At 52.3% G+C, this 16,153-nt stretch overlaps 1 protein-coding gene across 1 annotated transcript in view; it reads right to left on the bottom strand.

The window, feature by feature from the left end:
* Positions 1–15,452, bottom strand: part of FAT2 (FAT atypical cadherin 2) — a 54,802-nt gene extending 39,350 nt beyond the window's left edge. Inside the window, exons 1-2 of the mRNA XM_035338583.1 lie at positions 15,364–15,452; positions 95–3,380 (exon numbers count right to left, since the gene is read on the bottom strand). Coding sequence (XP_035194474.1) covers positions 95–3,359 — 3,265 coding nt within the window. The 5' untranslated portion in view covers positions 3,360–3,380; positions 15,364–15,452. The remainder of the gene's footprint in view (positions 1–94; positions 3,381–15,363) is intronic.
* Positions 15,453–16,153: the final 701 nt, after the last annotated feature.

Raw genomic sequence — 16,153 nt, 5'->3', positions numbered from 1 at the left:
GAGGATTTGAATGCATTGGATAAAAAAATAATAAAGCAAAACAAAACACATGGTTTAAGCCCTTGAGGTGCACCCTGAAACCAAGCTGCATTACCTGTGTCCTTTTCAATGTGGAAGATGGACAGCCCAGTGCCCTCTCGGAGGAAATACTGAACCTCTCCATCCTTCCCCTTGTCGATATCCTTTGCTGTGACCATCATCACTGATGTGCCCTCGGGGCTGTTCTCCTGCACCCAGCCTTTGAAGACAAAGGAGGCAAAGCGTGGTGGGTACAAGTTCTCGTTGACATCAAGGATGTTCACTTCCAGGTGGCAGAGGGAAGAGCGAGAGAAGGGCTTCCCACTGTCACTGACCTGCACGGTTAGATTGTAAGAGTCCTTCTTCTCAAAGTCCAGCTCCTTCTCTAACCGGAGTGCCCCAGTCAGCTTATCCACATGAAACATCATCTCCTCGTCATTGATGAGGCTGTACCTCACCTCGCCCCCAGAGCCAGCATCTGGGTCAAAAGCCTCCAGAAAGAGGAGGATGGTTCCTACAGGCAGGTCCTCTGGGACCTTCACACTGTTCAGAGCTGGCAGGCATTGCGGGGTGTTGTCATTCACATCCTCCAGAGTCACAGTGAGATCTGTAACGGAGAACAGCTGGTAGCCTGTTTTGGGCTGGTCCCTGGCTTCAATTTTCAGCACGTAGCAGGGCCACAATTCTCTATCCAATGCACCCGTAACTGTCACTTCTCCAGTGACACTGTTAATGGCAAACTTGTCAGTGGGGGTTAGAAGAGAATATTTTACCCTCCCATTATCATCTGTATCAGCATCTTCTGCTTTCAGCTGAGCTATAGTTGTCCCTGTTGCTACATTTTCAGGTACCACCACCCAGTAGGCACCCTGTGGGAATTTAGGAGTGTTATCGTTGGTATCCAACACATTCACAGCCAGAAGTTTCCAAGATGATTTTTGTGGTGTGCCAAGGTCGTACACAGTAACGTTAAGAATGTAAAAGCTGGTTCGTTCATGATCTAAAGGAGTGAGGACTTGAAGGAGACCCATTTCCAGGTCGATGGTAAAGCAGCTGTCATCGTTTCCATCCGAGATCACATAGACCAGTTTCCCATTAAAACCAGTATCAGGATCAACAGCTGAAAGGTCTGCAATAGTTGAGTTGATGGGAACAGTCTCTATGATATCAATAGATCGTGGAAAGCTGTCATCAAATTTGGGAGCGTTATGGTTTATAAGGTGCAAGTTCAGAGAAGTTTCGTCATCCTGCCCATGGCCTTGAGACTGAGACTCAATGGAGTGTATGATAGTCTCTGTCAGTTGCTTCAGTACTCCTGTTTCCTCACACTGCATTTTGACTGGGAGACCTTGGCTGACCACAGTGATATTTACAGATGTCGGCAAAGCATAGTTCTCTCCGTCTGTTGCAGTTATTTTCAAAGAGTAGAAGAGTGGCTGTTCAGAGGGAAGATCTCTCAGAGATATTCTCAGGGATATTACTCCAGAGATGGGATTCAATTCAAAATGCCGTAACTCGTTGCCAGACTTGATTTCGTATTTGATATGCTGCAGCTCATCGCTGTCGATTGCAGAGACCGTGGCCACAGGGTTCCCGACAGGAAAATCCCGGGGGATGCTGCCACTGCAGCTTGCCTTCTCAAACACAGGGGCGTTGTCGTTGACATTGTTGAGCACGAGGGAGACGTACACCTCCGTTTCATGACGGAAGGGTGAGCCCCAGTCTGATGCCCACACTCGCAGATGGTACCTTCTCTGCATCAACTCATAATCCATCGACTTGGAGGTGGAAATGGTGCCAGAATACGGGTCGATGACAAAAGGGACTGACTTCTGGTTGGCTATGGTGTAGGTTACAAAGCCGTTGTCTCCTTCATCTTCATCTGTAGCCATTACTGTTAAGACACTGGTACCAGGAGGAACATTCTCATCAAAGGCCCCACGGTATGAAGACTGACTAAAACTTGGTGCATGATTGTTGCAGTCAATTATGTCAATGGAAACTGCTGTGGATGTATGGCTGTTAGTGGTTGTAACTTCAAGTTCAAAATGAGACTGTTCATGGAAGTCCATGGCTCTGACAGTAGTTATCAGTCCAGTGTGAGGATTGATTTTAAAATTTGTGCTGTTAGGAGTGGGTCTCAAAACATATTTAAGATTTGGGAAGACTGGTGTAATCTTCACCATTACAACTTGGCTTCCAGCTGGGGAAAATTCACTGAGCTGGACCCGGTACACTTCTTTCTCAAATCTGGCAGAGACATACTTGGCAGGAGGTATATGTATAACTCGAACAGGGGAGAAAAGTGGTGGTTTGCTCTTGTCCTTGGCTTGCAGACTGAGGTTGAAACCAAAGGGATAAAGTAGCCAGTTGACCTCTTTGGTTGACACAATCATGAACTCCGTGCTCCCAAAGTAGGATGTGATAACTTTGAAATGCCTTCCTGGATCTCCATCCACAAGGTCAACTGAATCTATCCCTGCTTCTGAGTCACCGCTTTCTACAGAGAGGGTTGCATAGAGAAAGTCTTCAGCTGAGTCAGGAGGTGTCACCTTCACGGTGGAGATGGAGGGGGGTTTCCTGGCAGATGGCTCCACTTGGATTATGAGACTAGCCAGGTTCCCAAAGCCATTCCCCTCTGTGATCTTCCTCATTCTGTCCACAGCCAAAACTTGCAGGTGGTGCCTGCCTCGATGGGTGCTGTTCAGCCTGCCCATGGTCATAACTGCTCCTGTGGTGGGGTGGACGGTGAATAGGTCCGACTTGGTGTTGAGGGAGTAGTAGAACTCCGCATTCTGGCCAGCGTCGGCATCCGTGGCACTGAGCGTGCTGACCACTGTTTTCAGAGGAGTGTCTTCTCTGATGGACACTTTGTAGGAGGGGGGTGAAAAGAGAGGTTTCAAGTCATTTCTGTCCAGAATATGGATCAAGACTTTGGCCCAGGCTTCGTAGGCAAAAGTGCTCTCTGTGGCTTTGATTATCAACATATAACTATCTTTGACCTCCCGATTTAAAAGTGCTGTGTTGCTGCTCCTGGTTCTTATTCTCAAGAAGCAGAAATCCCCAATCACGTGCTCTTCTGTTTTAAAGAGACCGGTGGTGTCCCCAGAGGCTATTCTGTATCTGATGTCCCACTCGGGTTCTGTCTTGTAAATCCCCATTTTGACGTAACTCTCCACATAGGTCTTGGGAGCTGAATTCTCGTAGATGGTGGCATTGTAGAAGAAGTGGGTGAAGTGCAGAGGGGAAGTGTTGTCTTTCTCACAGCTTGCCTCACGGACTGTGCAGTGCACCAGTAAAACGGCAAAACTCAGGAGGTGCCTCTTGATAATGATTTCCATGGTGTGGTGTCTCCTCAGGTCCTGCAGGGGTAAAAGAGCATGGGTAATTCTGGCAAGTACAGAAGAGAGGTGTTTTTATTAAGGCCAGTGTGCTAGAGGAAAAGTCTCAGTCTTCACCTCTGTACTCTCTCTACCCTGACTTTTGCCATCATGTTTGGTGGCTCAGTTCTGTTTTCCCTTCTGTCTCAGTGAGAGGTCTGTCCCCCCCAGGACTTTTCACTTTCTCTCCTTAAGTTTTTGCCCTCTTAGTAAAAATGTGAAATGCCGTGTGAAATGCTCTGTGAAATGTCATGATCAAGCTGACTTTCTATTCTGAAAATTGTTTCTACCGCCCTTCAGTTCTGCCTTCTCCCTAGTCAAACAGCATACTTGAACTGCCCAGCCCCAACCCAAACCTCACCTCCAATCTGTTTCTCCATCTTCCCTTCTACATCTTAACTTCTCTCTCCACACAAGTTCTTGCAAAATATTTTCAAGAGCCTACACACCAACTGTGACTTGATGTCTCTCCCTGTGGCTTGTTTTTCCCTTTCTTCTCCTCCTCCTACAGCAATCTTTCCTCATTTTCCCAGTAGAGATGCCCTGCTATGTTGTACAAATTCCTTCTTCACAGTCAGCCCTACAGCATGAGGCCTTTTTGCCCACTCTAATTGAGCTCATAGTCAAGTTGTATCGCAATTACCGAAATGTTTTTCTAATCCTTAGATCTGTCTCTGGTTGGAACATCTGCGTTGCTTGAAAGAGCAGTTTTCTAGCAAGACACTTTCACCATGGCTCCGTCATTTGCTGAGTAATTTCCCTGGTTCCTCCTTCTCATGGCAAAGCCCCAGGGTCAGGATTCCTGTCATCCATGACCACCCGCCATCAGCTTCCTTCTCTAACAACTCGTGAAAGTCTGTGGTTTTGTGATTTATCTCTGTGAATGTGGAGTATCAAAGACGTGAGTTTGATGTCACAGAAGGAACCGGGGAGCATGTCCATGGTTAACAAGGTTGTAACTTTATTAGTGAGCTTTGCAGGGCTTGTTAAAGGATCAAGGCCTGTTCTTTTCAAAAGCTAAGTGCGTGCTGCTGTGTGTGCATTTAGGGGTTGAAGCCAGGGATGAGCTAAATATAGGTGCATATATTTCCCCTAGATATCCCTGAAGATCTTTATCTAGAACTGTTTCTTCCTCTTTTAAATTTAAATTATATATCAAGTACCTGCCAGTCATTTGGCACATTCCTAATTGAAACAGGGAAGACTTGTTTTTCCAGACACTTTTTCAAGACTCATCTCTTTAAAAGCCAGAACTAGTTTAGTTTATAAGTCAAGCTGAATGTTAGGAACAAATTATTGGAGCCTAACTAGCAATCTGTGTCATATTCTCTCACTGAGATAGCTAATTACTGATAAATACAAAGCTGTAAATTTGATGCTCCCTTCCAATCATTTCCCTTAGTAAGTAGGTGCCAATCATCCAGCAATCTCCCTGCTGTGGCCATTCATTTGCAACAAATCGTCTCAAGCTGAGCTGAAGCCTTTGTCTCTAGGAAAATATCAGTGTTCCGGACAAGTTAATGCCATTTGGATTTGCCATAACTAAAAAAAATACTCAGACTCATTTTTGTGATGACATCATTTCACTTATAGGAAATACAGCACAGTCACAAATGCACAGCATATGAAGAAAACCATGGAGGACAGTGCTAGCTCATCCAGAAAGGCACGCTGTTCCTTCTGAGGAGTTGAAAACCATGTTCTTAAAAGATCTGCTCGTTACTTAACCGCGCTTAAGAGTTTTGCAGCATGTAGGGACTTGCCTAGAGCTGCTCCCTTCCAACATTTTCAACTGCTGAACCTGGAAAGAAGGTGTATGCATGCTGCATGCGCGCGTGTCTGCTAGGACTGGGGAGCAGGAAAAGTCACATAGAATTCAGAGTGGAATAAGACAGCAGGATAAAACAGCAACAAAAATACAGTGTTGTTCCATGAGCAGAAGAATTAATGAAGCCGATCGCTTTGTATCTGGGCTAATTGACTTTTTAATTCAATTGTACTGAAATGGCAGTGTGAACTCATCTCTTATAAGACATCAGAGAACCCACAAGGCAGAGACGTTATGAACTCCACAACCACAAGAAAAGCCAGAGCTGGAGCACATGCCTTCTTGGGCACCAGCAATTCAATATGGGAGGATAACCTTGAGCAAGGAGTGGGTTTTCTGGCATTTAACAAGATGCAAACTTTCTTCTTAATCTCTCCTGGAATGTCCTTAACCTGCCTGTTGCCTGTAGATTTCCTGACATCTAAGAAGGGCTTCGCTCAGGTTGCTGTTTTTTCCTCTGTGGGGTTTTGCTCCTCTGTCCAGCTAATTATTTCGCAAAACCTGTCGTGACCTCATATTTCTGAGAGCTTTGCTCTCAATTACAAGTTGGGCTGAAGGCAATCAATGGCTTCAGCAGTTATTATGAGGGATGGAGAGTTACTACACACACAGGGCACGAGGCAGAAGCCTCATTTCCTCTGGAAATAATCTGAAAAAGTGAAAGGCACAGGCAAAATTTAGGGAGAATTTTCTAGTAGGCATCGCTATCAGCTCTTGAAGTCCCATAGTTTCTCTTTGCAGCAGGCCCCATGTCCAAAGCCCTTATTACATTAGTACACAGAGACCTTCGTGCCCCCTGCCAGCACCTTCCTGTGCTCTGAGATGTGTTATTTCATTACCTCGATTACTGCACATGTATCAGCCTGGACAATTTCTGTACCAGTATTGCTGGGGATATCCTATCACTGCTTGTGCAGTTCTGTGCAAGGCCACGTTTGCAGATGGAGCAGCAGAACTTTGTAAAAGGCATACCGACATCTTTGCTCTCTTGATGTGCTCAAGGTCCCTCCTGCTTGTCCTCATGTTAATTAGCAGCTGGAATACAAACTCAGCTATCAGACTGCCTCTTATTTGTCTCAAAAAGTGGTGTGACCCATTAAATCAAGGTTTCTCCAGCACCTTTATTCTGCCCACTGCCTCATAAGAGATGGAGATGGCCTTGCAGATCCCCTTCTCTTTTTCCATATACCAACCTTCAGCTCTAGCAGCTTCATATTTGTTTGGATCTAGAGATTATAAGGACACCTTCCAAAGATGACAGAATGATAGCTGCTAGTATATAGATCATCTTTCTTATGGGCAGAAAGTGGAATCATTTACACCACATTCACAGTGCAGAACCATGCAGAAATATGACCGGGCCATTTCCAAAAGCCGTTGTGAAGCTCAACAGGAAAATGGGGCGCATTGCTCTGAACTGGGGCAAACCCAGTTAGCTACAGCCTTGGCTCAGGGAAAGCCCTATTGGGATCTCCCCTGAAAGGTGTCAGTAACAAATAACAGAAACATGGCAGCTTTCTGTGACTCTTGCAGCATGGGAAAAGCTGCATATAATGTGGAAATGGAATAAAATTAATCTATTGGCACTTAAAATCCCAGAGGGAGGTGGGAGCTGGGCTGTGAGGGAGGAGCAGTGCTGCCAAGCTCAGGGGTCCTTGCAAAGATGTTCAAGGATTTCCATGTCAGAACTGGGTGAAAAGAACTGCACCTGTGACATATTTTTCTGGTAGATCAGGAGAAACATTTTGACTGTTCCTCTGAGCTGTGCTGTCCCATGTCCTTGTGCTGCCAGTGCACAATCTGTGGGACCTATGGGCAAAGGCCATGCCTGCTTCAGGGCTGCAAGCACTAAACACTTAAATGCCCTCATCTAGCCCTGCTCCATCACCTCACGGGGTCTGATACTTCTAATCCTGCTTTTTGCCCAAGTATGAAGGGTCTTTGCACCTCTCTTGCATGGCTCCCCAGGGCACGGTGCCCTCCTGGAGCTGGGTGCACATGGAGAGCAGATGTGCTGGAGAAAGCCCCTCACTGGGACAGAGCAAGGCAGGGAAGGCAAGCTCCCGACTGGGGGAAATACCAGAGCATCATTAGGTGGTGATTCAGCCTCCTCCTAATCACCAGGCGAGGATCAGAGAGCCTCGAGGGGCTTCGCCCTCAGCCCTGTAGATGCAAACTCCCCGCAGACCCAGTAAACACTCGTGTATCTCTAATCACAGGCCGAGCGCGCGTCTAAATTTAACATCCAAATTGTGCTCCTCTGTCAGAGACATGCCCCAATCTGTTGGCTTGAAACGAGGGAACAAACACAGCGCTGAGGTTCAAAGCCTGTGCGTGGGGCGGCCGCGGGGACGGGCGCTGCGGGGGACTCGGCACAGGGCATGGCTCCGCCGGCCGGGGTGAGCGGCCGGGGCTGGGGCACGGACCCCGGGGGCCCCGGGGTGTGGGGCTGCCTTGTTTTTTGGCTGTACCGCAGCCCAACGCTGCAGCCTGCCAGGAAGCAGGTGTGGCCCCAGCCGCACCTTCTGATTCCCTTCAAGAGGAGTATTTAAAAGCAATCAAAACCCCAAACACAAAACAAGACGAGCGCACGAAGAGCAGCATTCCCCTCGCTGGCTGTGGTGGGGGTTTGGCCTGAAGTTTTGGGATCAGAAGAGTGGAGAAAAATCATAATTTTGATGGGAAAATAAGAATAGCTCTTTCTCTGCAGCTCTTCTTTCAGCATGCATCCCAAGCTCTTTTTCTCCCTGTCTCTCTTGCTCCCTCTTTACTTTTTCTTTCCATTCTTTCATTTGTTTCTCCATTACCAAAACAACCTCCCACCTGGCGTAAATACCGACCCAAACCATCCCTGAGCACACCAGCACCTTGGAGGCTCCCAGCACTTGAGCTGGGGAAGAAGGGAGATGTGTCTTGTTCTAATAACTGGTGGTGGGGCAGCTCAGAGGTGGGTCTGAAGTTTGGTGGTCAGAGGGGAATAGAGGGAGAGTGCAGGAAGCAAGTCCTATAAGACTGTGGGTATGAGGGTTTGGGAAAGCGAGGGGAGTTTGGACTCTCTCTTCTCCTACATTGGTGGTAACGGAGCAGAAGGGGTTCAGCCATGGTCAGGGCAATCTCCTTATGGCCACCTTTTGAGTAGGGTCAATCAGAAAGCAGTCCAAGGGGCTTCTTATATTGGAAAGTCACCGATAGAGAACTCCTCTCGTCGTGCAGGTGTTGGGCCTTGTCTGTGAGATGTTCCGATTCCCAGCAGTAAAATAACCCATGTACACATTGCTCAGGGGCTGGTGCTTGATAATGCTTGCCCTTTCCTCATTGCAGCAATGCTGTTGGGATCAGATCCTCCTGTTCTTGGTGCCTTGCTCATCTATCAAAGCCAGGCCTGTGGGGTTTGCATTCTGCGGGGAGTTGGGTATTTTCTGAACTGTTTCTCTTGGACTTCTCAAAACAAACAAGCTGATCCCTTCCCAAGCCATGGCACGGAGCTGTTCCCATGTTCTCGGCAGCATTTCTCTGTGGGGTGCTGAGCCCAGGCTAGCGGCAGGCACTGTCCTTAGGGCTCCGGGTTTGGTTGTGCAGAGCTTGGTTTTGCAGCGAAGCAGATGAATGCATCCTGGAGGTACAACACAGGGCCAGAAAACTCATGTAAATTGTCCCTGAAGTTATGGTGCTCCCTTCCTCAGTTTATCTCAGGGTTTTCCAGTGCCTGTGGATGGTTTTGGAAGGGCTGGCGTTGGCAGGACAGTTCTGCAGCAGCCTGCTCAGGGACTGCACTCATGTGGGCACAGCTTTTTGCTGGATTTGCAGATTTCACTAGAGCACAGCTGGGCTGTTCCTTCCCCATCTCGCCTTTCCAATCTCCAAATAGCTTGGATAGACCTTCGGAAATTGTTTCCAGATTGTTAAGGAGTGAGGCAGCCGATTATGTAAAACCTGGTGCAGGTGCTTCTTATAACCCAGGCCTACATCACGATGCAGCAGCGGCTCTCGCTTGGACTGCAAGATTCACGAGGGGCTCCTGAGCAGGACAGATGCAGACTTACAAGCACCACAGAGATGCTCATCCCATCACCTACCTGCTGGACCAGGCAAGCGCGTTAACCCTGGGGAGCTCAGGTACCGCGGGGAGCTTGGGCCAGCAGCCTCCTGGGGGTGTTGGAGGAATGGAAACTCCGGAGGGAGTTGTGGAGAAGCCAGTGAGTCACTGACCTGGGTGGCGTGGTCTGGGCCCCAGGCTGGTGCTGGGACAGCCCTTTCTCTGGTCAGGCTGCTGGCTGCAGGGTGGGCACACGCTGCTTCGCTCCGTGGTGCTGTGGCACCCCGGGGTCTGCTCTGCCTTGGCCAACGAAGGCTCCCACCAGGCCCACGATCGGGGTTGGCAGCAGAGCACAGTGGGGTGCTCGGTCCTGAGGTCTGTCTGTCCCCACAGCTGGTGGACACCTGTGGTCGGATGCTGGGCTCCAGGCTGGCTCTAAGGGCACCTTCTTCCATGGTGCCTACCGCAGCCTACGCTCGCCCCTTCCTCCTGGGGACCCATCGCCCCATCCTGGTGGCTTTGGCCATGTCCCGCTGCTCTGCCTGCCACCCTGGTTTGCTCCTTCACCAGAGCAAGCAGGTCCTACATGTCTTCACCTCCAAGCCATCTTCTGTCCACGCACAAGACAACATCTTACACATGAAGCCAAAGGCTTTCTCCTGTCCCCTTTCCACCCACAATGTGTGCTTTCCAGCCAGTGCTCCGAGAGGATCCCAGGGAGCCTGATTTTGTACTGCTGTCAGCACCACGCCGAGCACTGCCTGGCTTTGGTGTGTCACATAGCTGAGGTTTCTGTCGCTGTTGTGAGCCTCCAGGAGCTCGTCTGCGAGGCGCGGGGAACTTGAACAGGCTTGAGCTTCCCACACAGCTATAAGGGTCAGTGATCTTTATCTGTCTTGGCATTGCGACATTGCTCCAGAGCAAGAGTCAATCGCACAACTCTGGGGCCACGGAGTTCTCAGGGGGGGTCTGGGATCCCTGGAGGGAACCTCACACTCACTCGTGAGAGCAGGATGTGGTGGTGGCTTTGCCTGGGACTGCTGTAACCAGGTAGGAGCTCTGGGGGTGCTCCTTCCCAGAGGGGTTCCTTGATGTCACAGCCAGTTGCAGCCCTGGTTTTGGAGGAGAAGCCCACATGACATGGGGCAGCACCTTTCCCATCCCCTTCCAGCATCCTCCGGCCAGAGGCAGAGCCTCCGCTGCTGCTCCTGGCCTTGGGGTTGGAGCTGAGCTCCCCGACCTCCACAACACCTTGCTGTATGCTCCCAGGCTCGGCAGCTTGGCCACCCCGCAGCACCCAGCCTTTGCCAAGGGACAGCATTGCCTTGCCACCAGCCCTGCCCCACAGGGAGCATGGTACCAGGGGGGATGACTTGCTTGCACCGTGGGCAGGGGGACACACCTTTATGCAGTGTTCCTAACCCCATTCCACACTCCCTGCCTGTCCCCTTCTCTCTGATCACCCCTTGTCTTCCCCAGCTACCTGCAGCCAGGATAAGTCCTACCCACGGCCCAGAAGCCGCCACTGCATGGCCAGCCAAGGAGCTGTCAGCATGGTGACTGTCTCCTTGACCAAGGACAGCAGCTGGGACAGCCAGGAGCCGGGCAGGACACAGCAGATCACGCTGGTGGCTCTGATGAGGACTGGCTACCCGTTACCCACGACGCAGAGCAGCGCTGGGGGGCTGGAGAAGGCAGAGCTGGAGGGAAGGGAGCTGGGTGGGAGCCGCTCGGCAGGCAGGCTGCGAGGGGCCGGGCAGCGGGGAGCAGCAGCCCAGGCGTGTTGGCACAGGAGGCAGCCGCAGCCTCCAGGTACTCGCGTGAGCGTGCCCTGACCCTGCTGCTGCCGGGGCCGCTCTCAGGGAGCCGGTTCCCACGGAGGCTGTCAGTGCACAGGGCCACAGACCTCGGTCACTGCAAACTCGCCGGCCCAGGGACTGTGCCGTGACCGTCAGCACAGGCTGCGAGAGCCCACAAGGGATCCGGGGCCCGCTCTTGATTGCTAACTCCTGCCAAAACCAACAGGGAACCTTTCACATTTTCCTCATGCTTGGGATGCAAATCATCTTGCAATGATAATCGCTCCCCTGTCGTCAGACCACTGAGGGAAGCTGCCGTGTGAGACCACATTGTCAGTTCTCCCTGCTATTTTCTAGATCCAACGGCCAGTTTCGGCCAAATTTAACCAGATAGGTAAAGACTTGAAAGGAATTAGGTTTGCACAAGCTTGTGAAAATCAGCAGGAGAGAGGAGAGAAATCCAAATTAGGACTCCCAGCTGGAAGAAAAGGCTCTAATGTGAGCCCAACCCAATTATTAGACATCAGAGAATCCACACAAGAGTGAGTGCCGCGGGCAACCAAGCTTCATGAATCCTGCTGCTCACAAAACAGCTGTTTATTTAGGTGCTGCAAAACCTGTGAGATCCTTTCTGGGATCCCAGCACACAGCCCCCCTCCGAACCCCAGAGTTGTGAGTCCAGGCTGGGCTCAGCTCCCCCAGCCCGTGTTTGAAGGGGCTCCAGCCCTGAGATCTTTGACCCTGGGAGACCTCATCCATGCCCTAACCCACCCCTGGTGTTTGCAGTGAGGACACGGGCTACATCACCTGAGTGCCGGCAGTCCTCTGATGCCCTTCCCAGGGTTCCCTCTGGGGAAAATACACGTTCCCCTGTTATTGGCAAAATTAGTTGGGAAGGAGTCTGAGAGCATCTTGGCATGAAGATTTGGCCAAGGGACCACGTGCCCGTATGGATGCAGGTCAGGAGCCCAGCGCCCAGCAGGACGGACTGCTCGGCTCCGCTCTGCCCTGCAGCCTCCATGCCGCCTTCCTTGCCTCTTTCTGTCCTCCCGGGCAATTCTCATTCAGCCACAGACCTGTCCCTGCTCTAGTAGGAATATCTGCTCTTTTCCCTGCCCAGCACCCTGCTGGTCTTTCCCTTCTGGTGCCCGAAGGTGAGCAGGGAGAGCAGCTTTCCGCTCTGCCTGCAGCATCCTTGCCTGCTGCCATCTGTCTGCCCTGCTCCTTGCCACCCCTCACGCGCGTTCAGAGGCAGCCTAAGGACACCGAGGACACCATGAATGAGTTGATCAGGGCACAATCTTCACTTGTAAAAGGAAGCTGGTAGCTGTGCCACAGAATTTCCCTGCAGCAGACTTTTACTGAACGCAACGAGATCCCCCCAAGCCCATAAAACCCCTTTGGCTCCCAGTCCTGCCTGCAGCAGCCCACCTAATCTGCTGCTGCTTTCTGTACCCGCAGTGCTCTGTCCCAATGCACCGGAGCCATACAAGCTGCTGCAAAGCCCAGGGCCTGGGGAGCTTGGGGATTCAGCCGAGGAAGGATTAACCCCCAGACAGGCATGTTTGCCCAGGCTGGTCTCCGTGCCGCAGCGTGTCCTTGTCAGCTCTCCTTGCCTGCCCTCCCACTCCGGACCGTCTGCTGGAAACACCTCTCTGAAAGATCTCGGCATTGCAACACTTGTGCGAGCAGGCAGCTGTGACCGACACAGCAGCACCTGTGTCACCTGGTGCCAGCCTGCACACGCAGGGCAGCGTCCTGGTCAGCCTGAGCCCTAGGAGTATCTGTTCATAGCATAACCAGCACGTCCCGGGCTGCCTGAGTCACGGCACCTTCCCAGCACACAGCCTGGGATCGGTCCTACGGAGCTCCACAACATCCAAGCAGCCGTTGGAGCATCGGCTGTTCTTGGGCTGCCGTGTTTAACAACCTCCTCTGCACCCATCCACCCCAAACGGATCGAAACCTTGTCTGAAGCCGAGTATACTTTTGGCCTCTGCAATATCCTGTGGCAACGCGTTCCAGAATTTAATTATGCCCTCTGTATGAAAAAAGAATAATACTTCCTTTGGTTTATTTCAAACCTGCTGCTCGTTCCTTTCTGAGCTCCAAACCTTCCTAACAGCCCTTGCAGCCTGCCCCTCCCTGGAGCTCCTTCTTCCCAGAATTAGGAAAGAAAGTTTCTTTGCTAATAAACCGGTACCTGCCCCATTGCCAAGGAAAAAACTGTGGCTGAGAGAAAAATCGCTTGCTCAGCAAATCAGCTTGCTAATAGACAATGGAGCATCAGTGTTGCCAACCCAGAGGGAAAAAAATTATAATAAAAATATGAGGGTATTTAATCCTCTTATGCTCATGCATGATACAGGAGAAAGGCCACTGCTCGAGGTACAGCTGCACTCGCACACTCCACACGTGGCAAAACACAAAGAGAGGAGCACGGAGCAGGGAATGCCACTTCTGCAGCGCGGAGGTAGCTGCAACAAATCCTCTAGGACTTGCCTTGGAGCAGTTGGCAGGAGCGTAGGATGCAAAACGCATTAGTTTCTAACAGATGTTTGATTCCAGGTGTTACGCCTCCTTTGAACTCTCCCTTCACGTATGAGTGATGCTTGTTTGTTTGGAGGGCTGGGAGACGCGCTGCCTTCCGCGAGCCTTCGGGTTTGAAACGGGCTCATGGCGCAGGCTGCAGCAGGGGAGCGGCTGCCCTCGGAGGGCAGAGAGGCAGAGGCTGAGCCCACCCGGCGGGGTTAGAAGCCTGCTCAGTCCCTGGGGAACCCCAGCACTTATCAGACAGGCGGATGTCCCTGAACTGGTCCCGATAAGGAGAGGTGCGCTGCGTATTAGGAGGCGATAAGGGTGCACAATACAAAGCCCGGTGCTTTTTGCCTCCCCGAATACCGAATACCGAGACAGCCCAGCCTTCCTCAGGAGCCTGATACAGCCTGTTTGCTTTCCAACCCCGAGGCTCCGATAACCTCCCGGCTCTCTGGAGCTGGCAGCCCGCAGCGCCGCGCCAGCTCCTGCCATGTCCCGTGCCCCTCTCTGCCCCGGGGCAGAGGACACAGCGGGCTCCCTGCCATCCCGCAGCCCGGGCACGCCGAGCCCTGCTGGCCTGGGTGAAGCAGGAGCACGAGCACTGCTGCCCTGCTGGCCCCCACACAGCCCCCCAGCTCTGGCTACCAAGTGGGGAGACTTTCTGTGTGTCCTGGAGTGTTTTCAGTTAGCACCAGCTTTTTAAAGAGAGTTTTGTCCAGAGCGAGCCCATCGTGTGACAGCTGATCTTTGCCCCTCCGCAGCACTGCACTGCACTGAGCCCTCTAATTGCCCCAGAGGCTGATTAGCTGATAACTGCTGTTTGGAAGGGCCCGTTTTGCTCCAAGCCCAGGTCTCCTTCCCTGTATTTTGATCTCTGTTCTCAACACTGTACACATACAGGAGAAATAATTCCTGTTCTCCATGGATTGGGATGGGATTTGCTGGAGGGTTTCATCTTGGTTTGCCATCACCTGATGGTGAAAAGAGCTGCCTCGATGCAAACCTGCACACCCTGGGGTGTGCTCTGGAGTGGGACAGGGTCAGGGGCTGGGATGCGCAGGGCTCCCAGGCTCTGCTGCCCATCATGGAGAGGACCAGGACGGGCACCAAGCACTGGCCTCGGAAGCACCAGCACCGTGTCTGCGCTCAGGGATCCTCCAGGATCCTCCTGCTCTGAGCCAGTGCCGGGGTGGCTCAGCGGGGAGGACGGGGCAGGAGGCTGGTGGGGCACCGCCTGCCCCTTGGTGAGGTTGTGTGCAGCCGAGAGCCGAGCCCGCAGCCGGGCGCCATCACGGCTCGTGCAGCAACACCTCCATCCGCTCCAGCCCCAGCACGCTCCCTGCAGACACCCTGCCCTGTGAGCACGCCTGGGCACTTCTCTGCTTGGCCCCTGCTAGCCTCCCCTGCTGCCTTCGCTGCCCTGAGCCCACCTGCCCATGCTGCCCACGGCGTGCTCAGGTCTCCCAGCTAAGTCCAGTTAAGACCAGGTGCAAATTCCGTGCAAACGGGGCCGAAGATTTTCCTAACTCAGTCCATAAGCCCCCACTCTACGGCTTCCAGAAGGGAGGAAAAGATGAAAATCTCTCCCCCTGCATCCCAAAGCCCGAATCTTTAGGATGGGGCCATTTCCAGCAAAAGTTACTCACGTGAAAAAGCAGTTTCACAACTCAATCTCTCCATCCTCCATGCCTTCCTCCATCCACGCTGTACAGACCTCTCCCTGAGTCATTTTGACTTCCCACAGCGGCGAGCAGCACGCCTTACCTGTTGCGACAGGAGAGACCTCTCCTGAAGTTTACTGCCTCCCTGCCCTCGCCGCTGAAAATCCCCTCCCGCAGCAGCAGCTCGCTGGCTGCCGGGGGTCCATGGCGCTTGCGAAGCGGAGGAGAGGGCTGGGAGAAATTCCTGTGAGAAGGGATTTGGCTGGCTGAAACTCCGGCAGCACAGGTTGGAAGCAGCGAGGGAGAAAGTTGCAGGAGGTGGAACTCCCTCGCTGGAGAGCCAGCCCTTCCGTGACGGGCTGGAGGAGGAGGAGGAGGAGGAGGAGAGGCATCGCTCGCGCCCTCGCTGCAGAAGTGAACGTGTGTATGTGTGTGTGCGTGCGTGTGTCAGAGCTGGGCAAGCGCCCAAGCCTTAGAGCCAAATAATTGCAGAGCTTTCTACTGTTAGATTAACTACCATTGCCATGAAATCCGGGACCTCAACTGCAAGGGAGGTGTGTGTGTGTGTGGGGGCGATATGTCAGGTAAATCCCTCCAACACACCTGAAAAACCCGAAGACTGTTTTTAACCAGCTGCCAGGTGGGTGTTGCGAGGAGGGATGGGGAGAAGGGGGTGGGGGAAACCTGAAGCTGCCCTCAGAGCAGCTGCGTGCCGAGAGGCGCTTTGAAGGTTGTTGTTGTTTGTGCTGGGGGAGCCCCCCGAAACCCCAGCTGCCGCCAGAAAGCCTCGGGGTGCTCAGCGCTGTACGGGCAGAGGATGAAAAGGTGGTCCCTGTCCTGAAAAGGCAGGAGGCAGAGAAGGGAGAGGGAGGCAGCGAGGAGACAACAGCTCA

This window comes from Oxyura jamaicensis, chromosome 13, assembly GCF_011077185.1.
Source record: "Oxyura jamaicensis isolate SHBP4307 breed ruddy duck chromosome 13, BPBGC_Ojam_1.0, whole genome shotgun sequence".
NCBI lineage: Eukaryota > Metazoa > Chordata > Aves > Anseriformes > Anatidae > Oxyura > Oxyura jamaicensis.
Note: the sequence above shows the minus strand (reverse complement) of the source record. Positions and strands in the feature narration are given on the sequence as shown.